The sequence below is a fragment of the Acomys minous genome (genome assembly GCF_964271855.1).
Source record: "Acomys minous genome assembly, chromosome: 2".
Classification (NCBI taxonomy): domain Eukaryota; kingdom Metazoa; phylum Chordata; class Mammalia; order Rodentia; family Muridae; genus Acomys; species Acomys minous.
This window is the reverse complement of record NC_140484.1, coordinates 14,153,949-14,174,980: the sequence shown is the minus strand read 5'-3', so window position 1 is coordinate 14,174,980 and position 21,032 is coordinate 14,153,949. Positions and strand designations below refer to the sequence as shown.

The 21,032-nt window shown below is 45.8% G+C and overlaps 1 protein-coding gene and 1 long non-coding RNA gene across 2 annotated transcripts in view; both read right to left on the bottom strand.

Annotated features, from left to right (window-relative positions):
- The window catches only part of LOC311579097, a 133,921-nt gene that overhangs the window by 88,964 nt on the left and 23,925 nt on the right, over window positions 1-21,032 (bottom strand). The window lies entirely within an intron of this gene.
- Window positions 1,612-19,723, bottom strand: CYP17A1 (cytochrome P450 family 17 subfamily A member 1). The gene is made up of 9 exons (XM_084749065.1): window positions 19,600-19,723; window positions 7,367-8,285; window positions 5,797-5,935; window positions 5,434-5,663; window positions 4,570-4,656; window positions 4,036-4,251; window positions 3,130-3,299; window positions 2,436-2,539; window positions 1,612-2,042 (listed from the first exon to the last, which is right to left on the bottom strand). Exons 2-9 carry the CDS (start codon window positions 7,661-7,663, stop codon window positions 1,759-1,761), a joined length of 1,527 nt encoding a protein of 508 aa, XP_084605191.1. The 5' UTR covers window positions 7,664-8,285; window positions 19,600-19,723; the 3' UTR covers window positions 1,612-1,758.

Here is a 21,032-nt window from a genome sequence, read left to right as displayed (position 1 = left end):
AGCGATCCACTTGCCTCTGCCTCCCGAGTGCTGGGATTACAGGCGTGCGCCACCACACCTGGCTTTTCACCTGAATATTACCAGGCTTGCAGGGTTCTCTGCGACCACCTTGGCCAGCAAGAAAGCAGTTTGGTTCAACACAACTAAGGAGCAGGTGTTGGACCAAACTTGGGGAATCTGACCCCAAGTGGTTTAATTTAGCCATATTTAAGCACAGCATAATTTGGTAAAAACTTTTCTAGTGATAATTAATCAATCCCATGTGCACAATAAAACTTAAGACACAGCCAGGGCCTGGAGAGATGGCTCAGAGGTTAAGAGCACTGCTTGCTCTTCCAAAGGTCCTGAGTTCAATTCCCAGCAACCGTACGGTAGCTCACAACCATCCATGATGAGATCTGGTGCCCTCTTCTGGTATACATAGTAAATAAATAAATCTTAAAAAAATAAAAAAGAAAGAAAAAAGACATGGTGCATGCCTTTAATACCAGCAGTTGGGAGGCAGAAGCAGGTGGACTTTTTTGAATTCGAGGCCAGCCTTGTCTACAAAGTGAATTCCAGGAGTCAGAGCTGTTACACAGAAATCGTTGTCTCACAAACAATCAAACAACAACAACAAAAAGCTTAAGACATGACTACATTGCTGGCTGGGAGAACACCTTTAATGCCAGCACTCGAAGTCACACCTGTATGAGTTCAAGACCAGCCTGGTTAACAGTGAGTTCTAGGACAGGCAAAGTTACACAGAGAAACTCTGTCTCAAAAAAAAAATCAAGTAAATAAATAAATAAATAAGTAAAACCCCAACCCAACCCAAACAAACAAAACAAAACACCAAAAGCCGTGTATGGTGGCACATGCACTGGGGAGGCAAAGGAAGGTGGATTTCTGTGAATTTGAGGCCAGCTTGGTCTACAAAGTGAGTCCAGGGCAGTCAAGATCACACAGAGAAACCCTGTTGTTGGTCTGATGGATTTTGAAACCAAATAAATAAATAAATAAAATTTAAAATTAAGAGACAGGGAGAGGGAGAGAAAGGACATTACCACCCTGAAACTCCTTGTGAAGGACGTGTGACATCACCCATGAAGATGGGTTCTGTAGAGTGATAAACTTGAGTAAGGACCTAGGGGAGGAGCAGATGTGGTCTTGGCCACACATTATTGTAAAGGTCACTAAGCTATTAAGCATGTCTCTCCCAGCCTTTGGGGCAAACAAGTCATAAGCATCCCTCCCTTTGAAGGGACAAGCCTGTGTGTTTAATGTTCCTGGTTCCCCTGTGCCTTCCACACAGCTTGACTGTCCTGAGTCGGTGAATGGTATACAGTTGGTACTCAATAAAATGGTTTTGTGAGAGGTGGGTCAAATAGCTCATCAGGTAAGAGTTTCTTGCTGCAAAGCCTGGTGTCCTGACTCCTGTGTCTGAAATCCACATGGTGGAAGGAAAGAACCAACTCCGAGTTGGTTCTTTCACACACATGTCCACAAGCACACACACACACACACACACACACACACACACACACACACACACACGTGTCCCTCTCTACCACACAAAATAAATATGTACTTGTTGATGGATGAGTGAGCAAATGTGTAAATGATAGGCAACTCAGAGACTTTTATTGGAAAATCTTTAATTTAGGTGTGTGCCACCCTCCATTGGGAGGGGGATGGGGGAGGCAGTGGAGTAGCACCTATAATTCTGTGCTGTAGGCTTCACAGCATGGATGGGGGGGTGGGCACTAGTGATGGCCGTTAGAAGTTGGCATCAGCCTGGGCATCCTTCCATGCCTGGCGCAATGTGATCTTCACTTTGAAAGGGTTAATCAGGAAGACCACCTTGGGGTCACCCTCCAGGCAGGGCAGTGTCCCATCATCCGCCACATCCAGGTCAAACCTCTGCAGCAGCCAGGCCATGAAGAGGAAGAGCTCCTGCCGGGCCAGGACCTCTCCGACACAGGCGCGGGGACCAGCTCCGAAGGGCAAGTAGCTTAAGGAGGGTGTAATGAGATGGCTTCCTGTCGGATCTAAGAAGCGCTCTGGGGACAAAGGGAACCATCAGCCAGGGGCCAAGCTTTTGCTCAGGGGACCTTGACCTGCTTTTAGGACACGAGGATATTAAATAATCAGGAAGGGTGGGGAGAGAGGAAAAGGAGTCACCCGGAGAAAATGCCACCACCCAAGAGGCACAGGTCTCCTGGGGGACAGATGCCTGCAGACTTCCCACAGAATCAATCAGAAGAGTGAGTTGGAAACCATAGCTGTGAAGAGTTTGGGGCAGTCTCCAGTAGAAGGGAATTGGCCCATGAAGACGGCAGCCAAGAGATTTCTAGTAGCAAGGTTAGTGGGCAGGAGGGAGTTCTGGCTTGGTGGAGCAGATTCTAGGCTGGCTGTGTAGACCAGGGGTTAGGATGGGACAAACGGGGACTCACCAGGCATGAACCGAGCTGGCTGGTCCCATTCCTTCTCGTTGTGATGCAGTGCCCACAGATTGACGACCACATGTGTGCCCTTGGGTATGGTAAACTCTCCAATGCTGACCCAGACAGAGAGAAGAAAAAGGGACATTGTCTTTTCCTTCCTGCTCAGCCCCACGTCTCCACTAGGTGGCATCCCCGAGGCCCTCTCATTCTCCCTTACTCCTCAGCCAGCTTCTGGCTTCTGCCAGGATTGCATCTGGATCCAGCCTCATCCCCTGGTCAAACACTTGCCTATCAACCTTATGTATGTGGACGTTCATGCTTGTCAGCATGTCTCAGAAGCTGTGTGTGTGTGTGTGTGTGTGTGTGTGTGTGTGTGTGTGTGTGTGTGTGTGTGTGTATTACAGCTTGGAACCCTGGATACCCGGTCCTTTAGCCCAGACCCGTGTCTCCAAGGGTAGCAGGAAGTTTGCAGGGCAGCCAGGAGGCTCTGCAACTCAGTCAGCGGACATTCGTGGGAGGTGGGTGCAGTAGTCAGGGGGTTGTCACCATCTGACTAGCAGCTAAGGGTGGGTGGGACACACTGATGGGGGCGCTCTCATGGGACTAGCACTGTTTAGTCAGCAGCTAAGCGCGGGTTGGCCATGGATGAGGAACAAAATAGGCTAGTTAACGGCTCCCTCCTGTGTGAGGGGTCTCGGCATACCTCGAGTCAGTGTTAGCCTTATGGGGGATAAGCATAGGGGCCACAGGCCGGATGCGAAGCACTTCTCGGATCGTGGCCTCCAGCATGAGGAGGTGAGTCCGGTCATTGAAAGTCGGGGTGCGGCTGAACCCTATATTCTGGTCAATCTCCTTTTGGATCTTCTCCTTCACCTGAGGACCAGAATGAGGTCATATGATCATGTTGTTCAAGTTTAAGAAGACAGGGGCTGGAGAGATGGCCCAGCGGTTAAGAGCATTGCCTGCTCTTCCAAAGGACCCGGGTTCAATTCCCAGCACCCACATGGCAACTCACAACTGTCTGTAACTCCAAGATCTGACACCGTCACACCAATGTACATAAATTAAAAAATTAAATAAAAATTATTAGAAAAAAAAAGTTTAAGAAGACAGGTGCTTAGCTTTGCCCAGTGCTCACACCCAGAACAGCCTGCAAAGACTGTCCATGGATGTCTCTGCAGCCCAGGCCTTGTTTCTAGAAGACTGGGCAACATTATTATTATTATTATTATTATTATTATTATTATTATTATTATTATTATTATCATCATCATCATCATCATCATCATCATCATCATCATCGTCATTATCATTATTGATAAGGTTTCTCTGTGTAGCCTTGGCTGTCCAGGACTTGCTTTGAAGAACAGGCTGGCTTCAAACTCACAGAGATCCGCCTGCCTCTGCCTCTGCTGGGATTAAAGGCCTGTGTCACCATGCACAGCTAAGACAGGGCAACTTTAACTCAGGGGGAGAATCAGTCGCTGCTCGTGCGCAAGGCAGCGCAGGCTCAGGCTCTCCACAGAGAAGCCTCCAGGCATTGCGCCCCACGCCCCAGCAAGGAGGCTGGATGGGTTCTATAGGAAGACAAGAGTGAGCAGACACTCACCTCAGGATTGTGCAGCAGGAAAGCCACAATCCAACTCAGCACAGACACGGTGGTCTCTATGCCCGCCCCAAAGATGTCCGCCACCGTGGCAAGAATGTGCTGGTCTGAAAACACACTTGCGCCCTGGTCTTCGCTGGTATTATTATTGTCTGCGTTCATCTTGGCTTGTATCAGAATGTCGGTCAGGTTAGAGATGGAGTCACTGTTGAAATTCTCCTGGGGTGAGAGACAAGGATGAAGAGGGAGCCCCACCTCCAAAATCCCTCCACCCTCCAGCCTATGCTAGACACAGCAGACTCCTTGTGCCTGAGGACAGGGAGGGCTGGGCAGGACCTGTGAGTTCCGTGTCCCTTCTAAGAACCGTTTCAACCTCTCACTTTTCCACTCGCATACATTAGAAGACCAGTCTCTAGTGGTCACCTATTATGTGCCAGCTGCCTGACAGGTTCTGGAGATCTCAGTGTCCAAAAATGCACCCTAGGCCTGTTCACACGACACCTCCAACCTCACAGTCACCCCTGCTCCATCACTTACCTTGCGTTTTTCCAATATTTCAGTCAGTATTTCATCTCGGACTTTAACGCATCTCTTTATCATTTCCAAGGTTCTATTGGGGAAAATCTAAAAACAGAAAGAAATGTCAAACCCACCTATCTAACTAGGAAAATCCTTCCTCGGAGGCAGAAAGTCCCCACACTAGCCTTGACCTACAGCCAAGAAGGCCAGATGACTACGGAATGAGATTACCATGGCCAAAAAGGACAACTTGAAACAGTGGAGGACAGGGCGGACTCCTGTGACCTTCCCCCATTCAATTCAACATCAGTCTCTGGTAGCTATGCGCCTTCCCTGACTCACACGACAGACTCCAGCTGGGTGGGGTGACTCACGCCTATCATCCCAGTACTTGAGGCAGAGGCAGGCGGATCTCTGTGAGTTCGAAGCCAGCCTGGTCTACAAATCGAGTCCAGGACAACTATGACTATTACACAGAGAAACCTTGTCTTGAAAAACCAAAACCAAAACAAACAAAATTCAAAGTCTGCTGGGGGTGGGGGTGGCACACGCCTTTAATCCCAGCATTTGGGAGGCATAGGTTGGTGGATCTCCGTGAGTTTGAGGCCAGCCTGGACTACAGATTGGGTTCCAGGACAGCCACAGCTGTTACACAGAGGAAACCCTGTCTTGAAAAACAAAAACAAAACAAAAAACAAAAAAAATCAGTTACATAGGCAATTTGAGGCCAGCCTGCACTATAGGGCAGCCTGCCCTGATGCCAAAGAGGCAGAGCAGATGACTATGCGATGGGCTGAAAGAGAAAGATGGTCATGGAAACTGTAAGTATTGGAGACTCTGTCCCAGTGGGATCTGGAAGTGGGGGTGTGGCTTTCTTCTCACCGTCAACCAAGGGAATATGTCCACCAGGTTGCTGTCTCCCAGGCTGTCCAGGATGCCCTCTGTAAAAGTCTTTATGGCGGTCAACTTTGGGTCCCTGTTCTCATAAGAGATGCTGAAGCAGACGGCGCAGATGACGTTGATTATTGACATGAAGATAGGCTGGGACAGGTCGATGGACTCCTCATTGTGGGTGAGCAGCAAGTCACACAGTGAGCTGGCTTCCCGACATACTGAGGAGAGAGGCGATGACCACTAGGTGGCAGCAGCCGCCTAAGAAATGGCTGGACCTATCCAACCCATCGTCCTTTCCAGACCCCCACCCTCCCCTCCAGCCCTAGGTGCTAGGGCTAGCCTCATACTCACTGATATTTTCCAGTTTCTGGTCGCCTTCCCTGAATAGGGCAAAGGTGCTGAGCACCAACTTCCGGTGCAGCTGCCAGTGGCTACCAGAGTCCGCGAAGGCGATGCCTTTTCCTTGGTCTGACAGCAGGCCTAGAGTCACCTTTGGAAGAGCAGGCAAGGCTGTAGGCACCCCAGGCGCCGCTGGGACTATGTGGGTGCCCCGACATCCCTGCTTCACTCCTACTTAGGACGGCCCTAAGGTCTTTCCTACAGTTCCGTGAAGAGCAGAATAGTGAGGAGACAGAAGGAACCCCGAATTTGAATGCAAGAACCCTGGGGTTCAATTCCTTAGTAGGGTGCTTTCTGGGCCTCTCTGCTTCTATTTCTGACCTGGAGAGGCAGCTATGAGTCGAGTGAGCTAGGCATGCTTGGCCTAGGGGGACAGGGAGGCTCAGAGGTTTCCCAGAGAGTTCTGTTTGCGCCTGCCCTTAAGCTGCTAAAGCCACAGAATTTACGCGTTTTCCTTCCCTTTCCCACTCCACTGCGGGCCTGTGCACCCAGCTTCACACCCATACTGGGAGACACCATATGTTTTATTCTCCCAAGAGATGGGTCACAAGTATCTAAAGTCTCCTCTTACATCCCTAATCCTCACATCCCCCCAAAAAACCTAGCTGGCCAGCTTCTTTTATTCTTATTAGGGGGCAGGGGGAGTTGGATTTTTCTTTTTTCTTTTTGGTTTGTTTGTTTGTTTTTGGAGACAAGGTCTCCCTCTGTAGCACTGGCTATCCCAGCGCTGAGACCAGGCTAGCCTTGAATTCACAGCGATCCGCCTGCCTCTGCCTCCCAAGTGCTGGGATCCAAGGCTGAGCCGCCACTGTCTGGGCCCTTTTATTCCTTTGCTTCTGAGAGGAACCTACAAGCTGGGGAGAGCCTGGTAGCTGGGCAGCCTCTCTGGCTGGCTAGGCCAAGGAAAACGAATCAGGTATGGTTTGCTCAAAGCTAAACGTGTTGTGCTCTATTGGGGTGCTCAGGGCAACACTTGCAGAAAGGTCGTGGGAGCATAGGCAGGAAGTGTTTGCTGGATGGCTACTTAACAGTCAACACAAGGAGGTCAGAGGCCCTGAGGTACCACTGTATGTCCCCTGCCCCGGTCCCCCCATCCCCCTGCAATATGCCCCATCTATCTGTGAGCCAAAGCCACATGATAAGGGAAACTGCAATCTTAACCCTCCACAAGGCCAGTTGCTTCTTCCAACATCGTGGGGAGGATGCAGTTACTACCCTATTTTCCAGCAAAGATAATAGTCACGGTTATGGAGAACTCTAGCTCTGGGTCTGGCCTGAGCACCCTAGAATGATTCTCATACAATAGAGGGGGAAAGTGGGTGGAGTGAGGGGCCCCCAGCACCCCATTGCTGGGCGGCCCCTCAGAAGGTCCTCCCTTTATTTCTCCTACCCAGTTTAGAGGTTGGGTAGGGTGTGAGGGAGAGGTCCCACTAGTCTGATTTTGAAAGAACTGTGCAATCCCTAGGGCCTGAGGAGGGGAGGGCGGCGGGGTGGTGGGGGGGGGAGGGTGGGCATTGCTTACCATGAGGGGACGACCGGAGAATTCTTTTCCCTTCTTGACGAGCACTTCCTTGGCCAGCTTATGGTGGCCGACCATCACTGTAGTTGTGGTACCCAGGCGAAGAGAATAGATGGGACCGTATTTCTCCTGCAGCTTGAAGAAGTTGACATGCATATGACCACCTCTGGGGAGAAACGGCAGGCTGCCCACCAGGGGCAGGTATGGGAGGCTCTTGGGGAACCTGGCACCAGGTGTCTTTGACTTGGACCAAAAGAAATAGGCGAGGATGAGCAGCAAGAGACCCACAAGTTCCCACATGGTAGCTGGGTGTCGGCAGATGGACAGCAGTGTCGTGGAGAAGCTGCAGCAACTCCAGCAAGGAGGGAGGACTTTTAAAAGGAGGTCCTGCGTGTCACCTTGAGGTTGTGTTATCTCTTGGCCTGTAACAGTTTATCCTGGAATGGACCCAAGCCCCAGTCCTCACCCAGAAAAGGGGCAGGGGTGGGGCCGGCTCAGCTCAGGATGACCCCCCCTGGAGGAGGAGCTGGCTAAGGAGCAGATCCTTGGACAGTTCCCTGGGGCTCCTGTGTTATGGATCCTCCCAGAGGCAAATGGTATCAGAATGAGATCAAGGTTTCAGAGCCTGTATGCTGTTAATGTCAAAAGCGCTGCACAGATAACAGTGTCATCAGGGTGCAGCTGGCCAAGTCTGTCAAAGACACTTCAATCTTATTGTTTAATAGCTGAGGAGAATGAGATCTTCAAAGGTCAGTCTGTATAAGGTCACACAAGACAGTGATGACAAGAACCCAGAGGTTCTAAGTTTTCGTGGCTATTCAGGTATGCAGAGCATCGGTTCAAGAGCCATTTCAGGTTTCTGTTAAAATTCAGCTTGGTCACTTTCTAGCTGCGTAGTCTTTAGGGGGCTGTTTAATCCTTTCTGAAAAAAAAATTGTATTATGTTACTTTATGTAAAACATAAAATGCATCATTTAAAATACTTTAACTAGCTGGGCGTGGTGGCTCACGCCTTTAATCCCAGCACCTGGGAAGCAGAGGCAGGTGGATTTCTGTGAGTTCAAGGCCAGCCTGGTTTGATTCCTGGTACCCATGCGGCAGCTCACAGCTTTCTGTACTCCCAGCATTTACAGGCCAAGTGCAGGAGGGTCAGGCCAGCTTCTGTTTCCCTGGGAGTTTGAGGCTACCCTGAGGGGGCTATATAAGACTATGTCTCCCTCAAAATCAATAGCTTCAAGCTTGTGCACAATGGTACACAGCTACGAAACCAGCCAGTTCCAGAACTCTCGTCACTCCATGCAGTCACTGGAGCCACGTCCACAACTCTGCAACTCTCCCCTCCAGAGCTGGTCTCTTCTCATCTACAGTCTGTCTGTATGGACATGCATATTCCTTGTCTTAGTTTGCTTGCTGATGCTGCAGTAAAAACCATGACCGAAAGCCTGCCACTGCCTCTCATGTGCTGCGATTAAAGGTATGTGGCACCATGCCCAGCCTAACCTTTCCTTTCTTGTTCACCCCAAGATCTCAAATTAATATTACAAAATAATATAAAACTGATAGAACTTTAAAAGTTTCATGGTCTTTAAAACAATTGATGTTAAAAAGTCCAAAGTTTTATCCCAGGCATGAGGGTACATGCTAGCACTCAGGAGGCAGAGACAAGTGGATTTCTAGGAGTTTGAAGCCAGCCTGGTCTGGTCCACACAATGAGAACTCCAGGGTAGGCAAAAGGCCACAGGGTCAGAGAAATCAGGCCAGCTGCCAACAAACTGAGAAGCCATCAGATTAGGTAAGTCACCTGGCCATTGAGGACTTCCGTGTGTGTGTGTGTGTGTGTGTGTGTGTGTGTGTGTGTGTGTGTGTGTGTGTATGTGTGTGTGTGTGTTGGAGGAGGGAGGGGCAGGGGAGGGGGCTGGGCAGGAATGGGAAACACAAGCTGGGCTGGGCTTGTTGGCATACACCTTTAATCCCAGCACTGAGGAGGCAGACGGATGTCTGTGAGTTTAAGGTCAGTCTGGTCTACAAAGAGAGTCCAGGATAGCCAGGGCTCTGTATAAGAGACCGTGTCTTGAAAAACAGAGAGAGAGAGAGAGAGAGAGAGAGGCTCTAAGACCCTGTATAGTGCTACTTTAGATGACTTGAAAATAGAAGCAGAGAGCCAGGCATGGTGGCACACACCTTTAATCCCAGTACTTGGGAGGCAGAGGCAGGCAGATTCCTGTGAGTTCAAGGCCAGCCTTGTCCACAAAGCTAGTCCAGACAGCCAGGGCTATACAGAGAAACTGTGTCTCAAAACAAACAACAACAACAACAAAGAAAACAGAAGCAAAAAATGTAAAGCTAAGTGACTTAACTAAACTTGGCTCAATATCAATTGTGATTATTATCATTTTGGTATTTTGTATTTTATCCCTAATAGCCATAGTGGATTTCTGTACCCTCTCAAAGGGAAAAAAAAGCTTTAGAAATACAGGAAAAAGAACAATATGAAAAATGGATTGATAAAATACAAGCCTTAAGCTGGTCTCGGTGGCACACACCTATAATCCCAGCACTCGGGAGACAGAGGCAGGCAGATCTCTGAGTTCAAGGCCAGCCTGGTCTACAAAGTGAGTCCAGGACAGCCAAGGCTACACAGAGAGACCCTGTCTCGAAAACTAAAAAAAAAAAAAAAAGATACAAGCCTTAGAAGAATAATTAGAAAGACTTATAAGTAAAAATGAGAAAAATACTCAGACACAGACAGAGAAGTTTAGACAAGAACCTAAAATTTTATTGCATGATGAAATTGAAGAGAAGTGGCCCAAGGTTGTTAGAAAATCAATCTTAGTTTAACCAGTTACTATATAAGACCTTCGAGGAGATGATAGGTACCCCCAAGGTTATGAGAAAGTTAAATGGAATCCTATAGACATATTAGATTTGAGGAATTTAAGGATGCAATAATTTCATATGGTATGCATTCACCTGTGTGAAGCAAATACTAAGATCATGGGCAACTCAGAACAGAATTATCTCCCAAGACTGAAAAGATTTGGCAACAGCAATATTGGAAGCTGGTCCTCAGTTACAATGGCAAAAATAGTAGAAAGAGGAAACTAAGGGCTGTAGAGATGGCTCAGAGGTTGAGAGCACTGGCTGTTCTTCCAAAGGTCCTGAATTCAATTCCTAGCAACCACATGGTGGCTCACAGCCATCTATAATGAGATCTGGTGCCCTCTTCTGGAGTGCAGGTGTACATTCAGGCAAAACACAGTATACATAATAAATAAATAAAGAAAAAGAAAGAAAGAGGATGCTAGGGCCATAGAACAGTAACATAAAGTTAGAGGTATTAATATTTTCCAGGATCAGTTGCTAGCAAAGGTCAATATGCTGTTACAAAGCCAGCTTGAGTTTGATGGTCACACCTTGGCACTATGTCATTTAGCAGCTTAAGGGCTTGGGATAGGGTTGAAAAAAATCAGAAAACAGCCGGGCGTGGTGGCTCACGCCTTTAATCCCAGCACTTGGGAGGCAGAGGCAGGCGGATTGCTGTGAGTTTGAGGCCAGCCTGGTCTACAAAGGGAGTCCAGGACAGCCAAGGCTACACAGAGAGACCCTGTCTCAAATAAATAAATAAATAAATAAATAAATAAATAAATAAACAAAACAAATCAGAAAAGAGGTCTGAGTCATTTGCTAAAATTATACAATGCCCCAAAGAAACTTTCATTCATTTTTTGCAAAGATTGACTTCTGCTGTAAATAGAATAGTATCAGATTCAGAAGTCAGACAAATATTAGTCAAATCTTCGGTTTTCGAAAATGCTAATTCAGAATGAAAAAAGGTGACAGGTCTTTAAAGGCCAGATCACCATCAACAGAGGAATGGATTTGAGATTCGGCTGATATTGGAGCTCCTGTTTATGATGCTACTCTGATAGGAGAAGTAATTCCTAAAAGTTCTAAGAAAAATCAAAATGCCAAATGTTTTAGTTGTGGTAAACCAGTTCATTTGGAAAAGGGATTGTCAGGGAGGGAGGGTGAGTATAAGAGGATACGAGCAAGGGGGTAACAATTAATATGTAATATGAATAAATTATAAATAAAAAATAATAAAAAAAGAAAGAAAGGGATTGTAGGGAAGACATTCTTAGGAGCAATGTTTTTTTCTAGAGATACTCCAAAAAGAATGCCTCAGCCTTCTGGAGTGTGCAGAAGATGTGGTAAAGGCCAGCAGTGGACTAGTGAGTACAGACCAACAAGGGACAGGCGTGATAATCCTTTGGCATTGGGACGGGCCCTAGGGTCCTTTCCACAGGTCCCAACATGACATTTGATTCAATTGTTCCCTGTCAGCATCAGAAAAATTTATCTACAGAGCAATTAAAAGATTTAATGCCTGCTGGGTGTTTTTTGTTTGTTTGTGGTTTTGGTTTTTCAAGACAGGGTTTTTCTGTGTAGCCTTGGCTGTCCTGGACTTACTTTGTAGAACAGGCTGGCCTCGAACTCACAGAGATCTGCCTGCCTCTGCCTCCCAAGTGCTAAGATTAAAGGTGTGAACCACCACCTCCCGGCTAATGCCTGGTGCTAAAAACACATTGCTCTGGGTGTAATCAAGGTCAAAACTGTTGTAAAATTATATTAGACTCCAGAGGGGGGTGGGCAGAGAGAGAGAGAGAGAGAGAGAGAGAGAGAGAGAGAGAGAGAGAGAGAGAGAGAGAGAGATCTTGGTTTTATAAAAGCTTTAAAGCACAGTAACTGGGCAAGTATCAACCCTCTAAGCTATTTTACTATTTCCTAGCCACACAGCCCATGTTACTTGTTTTGATCGTTCCTTTCTGGGCTGCTTCTGTTCTATTAGGCCAGCCGTCATGGCCATGTGCTTGTTATGGGTTCAAGAACAGCCACACACTGACCACTTGAACACCATACACAGGTCGATGGAAGGTTATTGAACACTGAACAAAGGTCTGTTTCTTTCTTTTTGTTTTTTGAGACAAGGTTTCTCTGTGTAGCCCTGGCTGTCCTGGACTCCCTTTATAGACCAGCCTGGCCTCTAACTCACTGAGATCTGCTTGCCTTTGCCTCCCGAGTGCTGGGATTAAAGGCATGTGCCACCAAGCCCAGCCCACTGGCCTGTTTCTAAGGCAGACCTTTTATAAGGAAAACTGCAACCAGGTAACCAGGTGGGAATCAAGGAGAGGCAGCATTATATCATTTTGACTAGTTAAACATAAGTAGAATCAATTTTGGTCCAAGTCCATTTGTATATAGGTGGCTAGACAAAGCATTGTAATCTGATTGGCTAGGATACAGGCCTAGGGACTTTACAGTTCCCAATGTTCTGGAAGAAAGGAACATAGCACGGTATTGTGGTTTTGTTTAAGTAGAACATATGTCATAATTCAAGCAGGACACTCAACAAGTACTGCATTGTAAGAAAAAGGCTGCTCAAGTTCATAGGCAGGCAGAGCCGGAGAGCCTAAACTTAATCTCACCTTATGATCAAAATGAAGACTTAAAAACAAAATGATGTCTGTTATGCTAAGGATGAAAGCAAGTATTAACAGAGGATCTATCCACAGTTTTAAGCAGGTTACAACATTATCCCATTTGAGTTTTGCCCTAGAGTCAAATTGCTGACTCTAAATCATCATTGAGTCACCACAGCAATGGAAAGCACAGATTCACAGTCTTCCAAGTCTCAGAAACAAACCATAAAATAAAGAATTCGTCTGAGAAAGAATATTAAAAGGTATTATAAAAAATAATTACAGAAGCCAGGCGCGGTAGCACACACCTGTAATCCCAGCACTCGAGGAGGTAGAGGCAGGTGGATTTTTGTGAGTTCAAGGCCAGGCTGGTCTATAAAGTGATTCAGGACAACCAAAGGCTACACAGAAAAGGCCTGTCTGAAAAACCAAACCCAACCAAACAAACAAACCAGTCACAGACTGTCAAGTTGTTCATAAGCAGGATATAACAGCTGTTATATCTTTCCAAGGTACCAACCACTCTAACTGACAGACCTGTGGGGGATGGGGTGGGTAATGGCCTATGGCAAAAGGAAAATTGCAGATACTGAGCTGCTGGTACAAGAGAAGCTAAATGCTCAACACATTGAGGAATATGCCAGCCCACGGAATTCCCCTGTGCTTGTTATAAAAAACCAATCAGGAAAATGGAAGATGTTAAGAGATTTAAGAGGCATAAATAAGGTGATTGAGCTAATGGGCTTTTTATAGCCTGGAATCCTATTGCCTTCTTTATCACCTAAGTCATGGCCTTTGATAATAATTGATTTAAGAGATTATTCTTTCACAATCTCCATGTGCAATAGCATAATGGAAAAGGTTTGCTTCTCAGCACCTACTTACAATAATAGTTGACCAATAAGGAGATATCATTGGAAAGTCTTAATACTAAGTGGTCCTTCCTTGTGCCAATGTTTTGCACAATAGCCCTTAGAAAAAGTTCATAACTTGCCAGGCACAGTGTTGCACACCTATATTTCCAGCACTTGGGGAGGCAGAAGCAGGTGGATTTCTGTGAGTTTGAGGCCAGCCTGGTTTATAAATTGAGTCCAAGGCGGGCATGGTGGCGCAGGCCTGTAATCCCAACACTTCGGAGGCAGAGGCAGTGGGATCATTGTGAGTTTGAGACCAGCTTGGTCTGCAAAGCTAGTTGAGGCCACCCAAGGCTACACAGAAATCCTATCTCAAAAAATAATGATAATAATAATAACAATAACAACAACAACAATTTGTAAACATTTTTCTTAATCTATAATTTACCATTATATGGATGATATCTTACTGGCTGATTCAGATGCAAATACCTTAGAGAAAATGTTTAACGAAGTCAAGAGATTTGCCTTGCTGAGGATTACAAATTGATCCTGGAAAAAATGTAAAGATGAGATTCTATCAATTATTTAGGATATAGGATATGTTTATAGAGCTGGGCATGGTAGTGCATGCCTTTAATCCCAGGACTCAGGAGGCAGAGGCAGGTGGATTTCTATGAGTTCAAGTCCAGGACAGCCAAGATAACACAGAGAAACTCTGTCTTGAAAACGAAAACAAGGTATGTTCACAGAAAATTTGACCACAGAGAGTACAAATCATGAGAGATCAATTATAAACTCTTTTGTTTGTTTGTTTGTTTTGTTTTTGTTTTTCAAAACAGGGTTTCTTTGTGTATCCTTGGCTGTCCTGGACTCAATTTGTAGACCAGGCTGGCCTCAAACAATCCACCTGCCTTTGCCTCCTGAGTGCTGGGATTAAAGGTGTGCCCACCATGCCCAGCTCCCACAGGAATTCTTATGCAGTGAGAAGATAATATATTAGAATGGATATTTTTAGCACACAAATAGTAAAAATAAAGACCTATGTAGCAAAGGTTTTGGGGGGTTTTTTTCCTTTTTTGTTTTTTGAGACAGGGTTTCTCTGTGTAGCCCTGGCTGTCCTGGACTCCCTTTGTAGACCAGGCTGGCCTCAAACTCACAACAATCCACCTGCCTCTGCCTCCCAGTGCTGGGATTAAGGTACCCCTTCCCCCTTTTCTTCTTCCCCCACACTCATTTAATAAACTCCACTACAACACAAAACAAACAAACAAATGAACAACTTAAAGCTGGCTTGGAGTTGGAGCGCGGCTCCCTCCTTCTCTAAACCCATGCATGTTTGTTAAAGGAAAATCCAAATTCTCTGTCTCATATCAGAAGAGCGGCCTAGTATGGGACAGGGTTGGGGGGGGGGAAGAACTATGCTATTGTTACTAATCTCATAATCTTTTGGTTTTTATTTGACTCTTTTAAACTTTTTTTTTTTTTTTTAGGCAGCCAAGCGTGGTGGCACAAACCTTTAGTCCCAGCACTTGGGAGGCAGAGGCAGGTGGATCTCTGTGAGTCTGAGGCCAACCTGTCTACAAAACCAGGACAACCAGGGCTACACAGGTCTCAAAAAACCACCCCACCCCCACCAACAACAAGAAGAAAAAACTTTTCTTAGGTATAAATATTATCTCCAAGTCTGTGAGAGTGTCATGTATATGTAAGCTTTCTGTCGTGACGCTAGCAATTGTACAGAGTGCTAACTAATTCTAGAAATACGCTTCATCGAACTTCCTGCCCGTGTTTTCAGGTTTGAGTCTGAAGCACATAACTAGAACCAGAGTTTGTGCGCCTCTGCGTACCTAATAGACTGTGGCCCTCAAACCCTTCATTCATCTGCTGAGTGTGGCATTTAAAATGTTTACAGGGCTGAAGAGATGGCTCAGTGGTTAAGAGCGCCGCCTGCTCTCCCAAAGGTCCTGAGTTCAATTCCCAGCAACCACATGGTGGCTCATAACCATCTGTAATGTGATATGGCGCCCTCTTCTGGCTTGGAGGAGTACATGAAAGTAGAGCGCTGTATACATAATAAATAAATAAATATTTTAAAAAACCAAAAATAATAAAAAGTTTACATTTTCTACCACTCCTACAAGTAACCTCGGATGCCTCCAAGAAGATGATGGGGTCCTACAATGACAAACCCACCTGGATTGTGGTAGCACTAACCGCTGGGAAAAACCGCCCCATGCCTCTTCTGCTGCCAGGTTCTGTACAAACAGTGGACACCTTTGGGCTGACTGCTGTGTCTGCCTAGTCAGGACTGTCACTAAGCTGACAAACACCACCCAAAGATCCGCTTCGGACCACAAACTCCTCAAAACATTCAAAATGCTGAGCTCATAGGAGGCTAAAAAGAACATTTAACAGAACTTTGGACTCAAAAATAATCCTAAGACTGTCAAATTAAAAAAAAAAAATCATAGCCGAGCATGGTGGCGCACGCCTTTAATCCCAGCACTCGGGAGGCAGAGGCAGGCGGATAGCTGTGAGTTCGAGGCCAGCCTGGTCTACAAAGTGAGTCCAGGACAGCCAAGGCTACACAGAGAAACCCTGTCTCAAAAAACCCAAAAAACAAATAAATAAATAAAAAATCATGATTTCATGAGATAAGCTAGGCACAAACAAGCAAACAAACACCGAATAGTTGGCATCTCCACTTTTAAGTCATCGACATGGGGTCTTAGATGCTGTAAGAGAATAAGATGATGCCAGGAGATGGTGGCGCACACCTTTAATCCAGCACTCAGGAGGCAGAGGCAGGAGGATGTCTGAGTTTGAGAGTGAGTTCCAGGACAGGCAAAGCTATACAGAGAAACCTTGTCTTGACGAACAAAAATCAAAAAGTAAGATGAACAAGTTATGGAGAGCAAGCCAGTAAGCAGCTCTCCTCCATGACGTCTGCCTCAGTTCCTGCCCATAGTGAGCTTGGCCTCCCCCATCAGACTTGTCAGTCTTGCGGTGGGGGGGGGGGCAATTCCTTAACTGTGAGTTGCTTTTTTTCACCTATGTCTAGGGTTATGTCAAATTGGCAAGGAAAAGGTGGAGATTCACCCCAAGGGTCTATCATCTGATGCCTCAGAACTCAGTCTTTCTGCAAGGACAGCATGTGCTCTTGACCGCTGAACTTTCTCTCCACCCAAGATGGCCCTCTTTTTGAAATCCTTAGCTTGGTGAGTGAGAGACATCCCTGGCCTCTTGTGTCTATGCCTTTTAAAAATAGATTTGTTTGTTTTTATGCTTATTGGCATTTTGCCTGCATGGATGTCTGTATGAAGGTGCCAGACCCCTGAAATTGGAGTTACAGACAGGTGTGAGCTTCTGTGTGGGTGCTGGGAATTGCATCTTGGTCCTCGGGAAGAGAAACCAGTGGTTTTTTGTTTTGTTTTACAGATTTATTCATTTATTCAGTATACAGTGTTTTGCCTACATGTAGACCTGCATGTGTGAAGAGGGGACCAGATTTCATTATAGATAGTTGTGAGCCACCATGTGGTTGCTGGGAATTGAACTCAGGACCTTTGGAAGGGCAGACAGTGCTCTTAACTTCTGGGCCATCTCTCCAGCCTCCATGTCTATGACTTACAGGTGCAGGCATGAACTATTTGGTGTTTGTTTGCTTGCTTGTGCCTGGCCTATCTCATGCATCATAATTTTAATTTTTGAAGGCTGAATAATATTTTATTGTCAGTGTACACCACATTTTATTTACTTAGGCTTCACCCTTTTCCACTTTTTGCTAATTTTAGCAATGCTACTGTGAACATTGGTATATGCATTCCTGTTTGAATCCATGTTTTCGTTTTTCTCTGTAGAGCTCCTAGGTTACATGGTAATCTTAGGTTCTCTTAATGTTTAAACAATATATTTATTTACTTATTTATTATGAGAGAGAAAGAGAGAGAGAAGGAAGAAGAAGAGGAGGAGGAAGAGGAGTGTGGGAAGCCATGACAAATTCTGTCATGTCAGAAATCCTGTGCTTAGGCCGTATGCTGTGACCCTTGAGTTGCTGACCTTTTGCCTCACGAGGTCTTGGGTTCCAGGCCATCCTTGGACTATTTACCTTCGAAGGAAGTAGGGAAGTCTCAACTTGGAACCACCCAGAGGATTAAGGAAGTTCTTACAGGAAACTACTCAGAGAGCTAGGAAGTTCTACAGGGAGCGATTTAGGCTATTGCATTCTTGACCGGGGGCTAGGGTGAGTGAGATAAGAATAGATCCTATTGACCTTGCCCTATATATATTCCTGTTAGTCGGCAATAAAATGAATCTTGATCAGAAACTTCCTGACTTGATTTGTGATTTCTCGAGTCTCTGTTTCCTACTTTCAATCCCCACTCCTTCTTTCAGGTGAACCCTGATTTGATTTTTCCAGTGGGCTGGGACCCGACAGAGGAGAAAGAGGAAGAGGAAGTGGAAGAGGAGGAGGAGGAGGAGGAGGAGGAGGAGTAAGGAGAATGAAGTGAAGGAAGGCTTTGGATTCCCTAAGCTAGATCAAATTACAGGCAGTTGTGAGCTACCCAACATGGGTCCTGGAAATTGAACTCAGACCACTAGACATTTTAAGGTTTCATTTTTCTTTTATGTAAAATAGGAATAACAGTGGAATCTATTAAGCTAATTAATGAATGGGAAAGTGTGCCAAAACATACTACACGGACGTTCCTTATTTACTCGGGTCATATTCTTACCCAACGGGCTCCTTGGATTTTATTGGGAGAGTGACCTTAAAGCACAGTCCTTAGCTTCTGCTGGAAACCGTCTGTTCAACCCGCATCACAGCAATTCAGTATCATCAGAGAATTCACAGTCCGAAAGGAGTGGCCATTCCTGGTGTCAGTCATTACAGAAAAAGGTGGGTTCCTCAAATAAGCAACCACACAGAATGCATTCATGGGATGTAGCTCAGGGTAGACCACTAATGCAGCATGCGTTGGGCTCTAGACTCAGTCCCCAGCACCGTGAAATAATAAGCTGGATGTGGTGGCATGCCCCTTAAATCCCAGCACTCAGGAGGCAGAGGCAGGTGAATTACTTTGAGTTCGAGGCCAGCCTGATCTACAAAGTGAGTCCAGGACAGCCAAGGCTACACAGAGAAGCCCTGTCTCAAACAAACAAACAAGCAAACAAACAAACAACTAAAAAAGAAAACCTTTCTATCCTGGATCGTTCTGATTGACTATAGGGTCCCTGGAAATAGTCAGCCAACATCCCAGACTCCCAGTGCAAAGACTGTCCTTCTCATGGGGGCTGCAGAGATGGCTCAAGACGAAGAGCTCTTGTTAATAGGACCTAGGTTCAGTTCCCAGCACCCACGGAGTGGCTCAGAACCCTCTGTAACTCCCATTCCAGGGTACCTGATGTCATCTCCCGACTATCTTGGATACACACATGGTGCATATACTACATGTAGGCAAACACCCCTACACATTAAATAAATTTAAAAAGGCTGTCTGTCTCCTCAAATCCAAAGATTGTAATATTTTACTTGAGGAAAGAGAGACCATTAAATCCAACCTCCCTCAATGTCCTTGTTGCCATTTTCTTTCCTTTGACCCTAAGAGTCAGGGACACTCAGAACCTTTCCTAATACCAGCTTCCAAAGATCTGGCAAAATGGTAAATTATTGAGTGTTTTCTATGAAGCATGTGCAGTATGATGTTTAATCCTTAACAAAGCTATAGGAGAAATTCTAGCTATCATCACGGCCCCCTTTACAGCTGGGAAAAAAAAAATGGAGACAGAAGAATTTAACAAAGGTCATACAACTAGGTCAAGCGATGCAGCTGGAATCAATGGTATAAAGCTCGCAGCTTGTCCTTCCTTCTTCCTCCCTCCCTTCCTTCCTTCTTACCTTCTTTCCTCCCTCCTTCCTTCATCTTTTCCTTTTGCACTTTGTTTTTGTTTGTTTTTGTAACTGGGTGTTGAGCCCAGAACCTTGGACCTTGTGCACGCTGGGCAAGTGCTCTATTACTGAGCTATACTCCTGGCTCTGGAGTTCTTAGCTTGCAATTGCCACGCTCTTTTGATTTTCAAAGTACATGATGGATCTTGTCTTTTTTTATACACACCTTTCAAAACAATGAGCCCAATTCCAGGAACTTATTTTGTAAAAGTTATACAGTGTGAGCGCAACATCAGTTATGTAATCAGTGTTTGCTGTTGCCAGGAATACATTTCCTCCTCGGAGGGGCTGGAGTACAACGTAGCCAGAAAGAGTGGGAAGAAATACTTTATGTTTATATGAAGATAGTTCCAACACACACACACACACACACACACACACACACACGCACACACACACACACACTCACATGGACTCACACACTCACACACTCACTCACATACACACACACACCATAGACACTCAGTCCTCCTCTCACACCCATGAGCCTTTTCTTCACACTTCCCAGAGTGTTTCATTTGTCATTTTTCTCCTGCGTCTCTTACTTAACCTTTCTGCTTTCCTCTCCTCAGCTGGTAAAAACATTCAAATGTGCCTGTTTGTGTTAAATCGATTTGGACAAAGTACAACTCAAACAATATTTTCTGAGGATAACAACTACGGACATCAAAGCTCATCGCTAAGTTAGTTGCTTCAAAGGCATTTGTTGCATCTCCCAGCAGCAGCATAATAAAAGAGTCCATCTAGGCTGAAGCATAGACTCTCAGGTCAGCTGAGAATTTGAAAATCATTTACCCAATGTCCTTATTGACTCAAAGAGTAAGCCTCTTGCACAAACTTACTAGCAATAAAGCTAAAAAATCAAAGCATTTTTCTTCCTAAAATGAAAATTCTATCAGTGACATTTCCACTGGCCCTCTCAACTAAATTAACTGAAAGCCCGGGCTCGTCTCTTATGCTCTGTGCCATGGTGACTTGGCAATAGTGAGACACTATGGCAAGTTGCCATGTTGGCTGTAAGGCCTGAGAGGGGGCTTAGGTGTCAGCCTGTCACCGGGCCTCTCTGCGGAGAGAGGGAAGGCTGTGATAGCTGGCCAGAAGTTCTCTCGCAGGTGTCTCCAGACCCCAGCCCCATGAAGCCGCCAAGCCTGTCAGTACTTCAGCTCCACAGGTTTCTAGTTTCTCATAAGGCTCCTGAGCAGTCTGCATGGGGAGGCTCCTGGAAACAGGACAGAGAAGGAGGCCTTTCAGTTCTCATCTTTAGGGACTTTGGACTGTGAAATTGAGCTTCCATTTCAATTATCAGACACAACAGAGCAGGTAAAACAAAACAAAACACTTCTTCTTCTTCTTCTTCTTCTTCTTCTTCTTCTTCTTCTTTA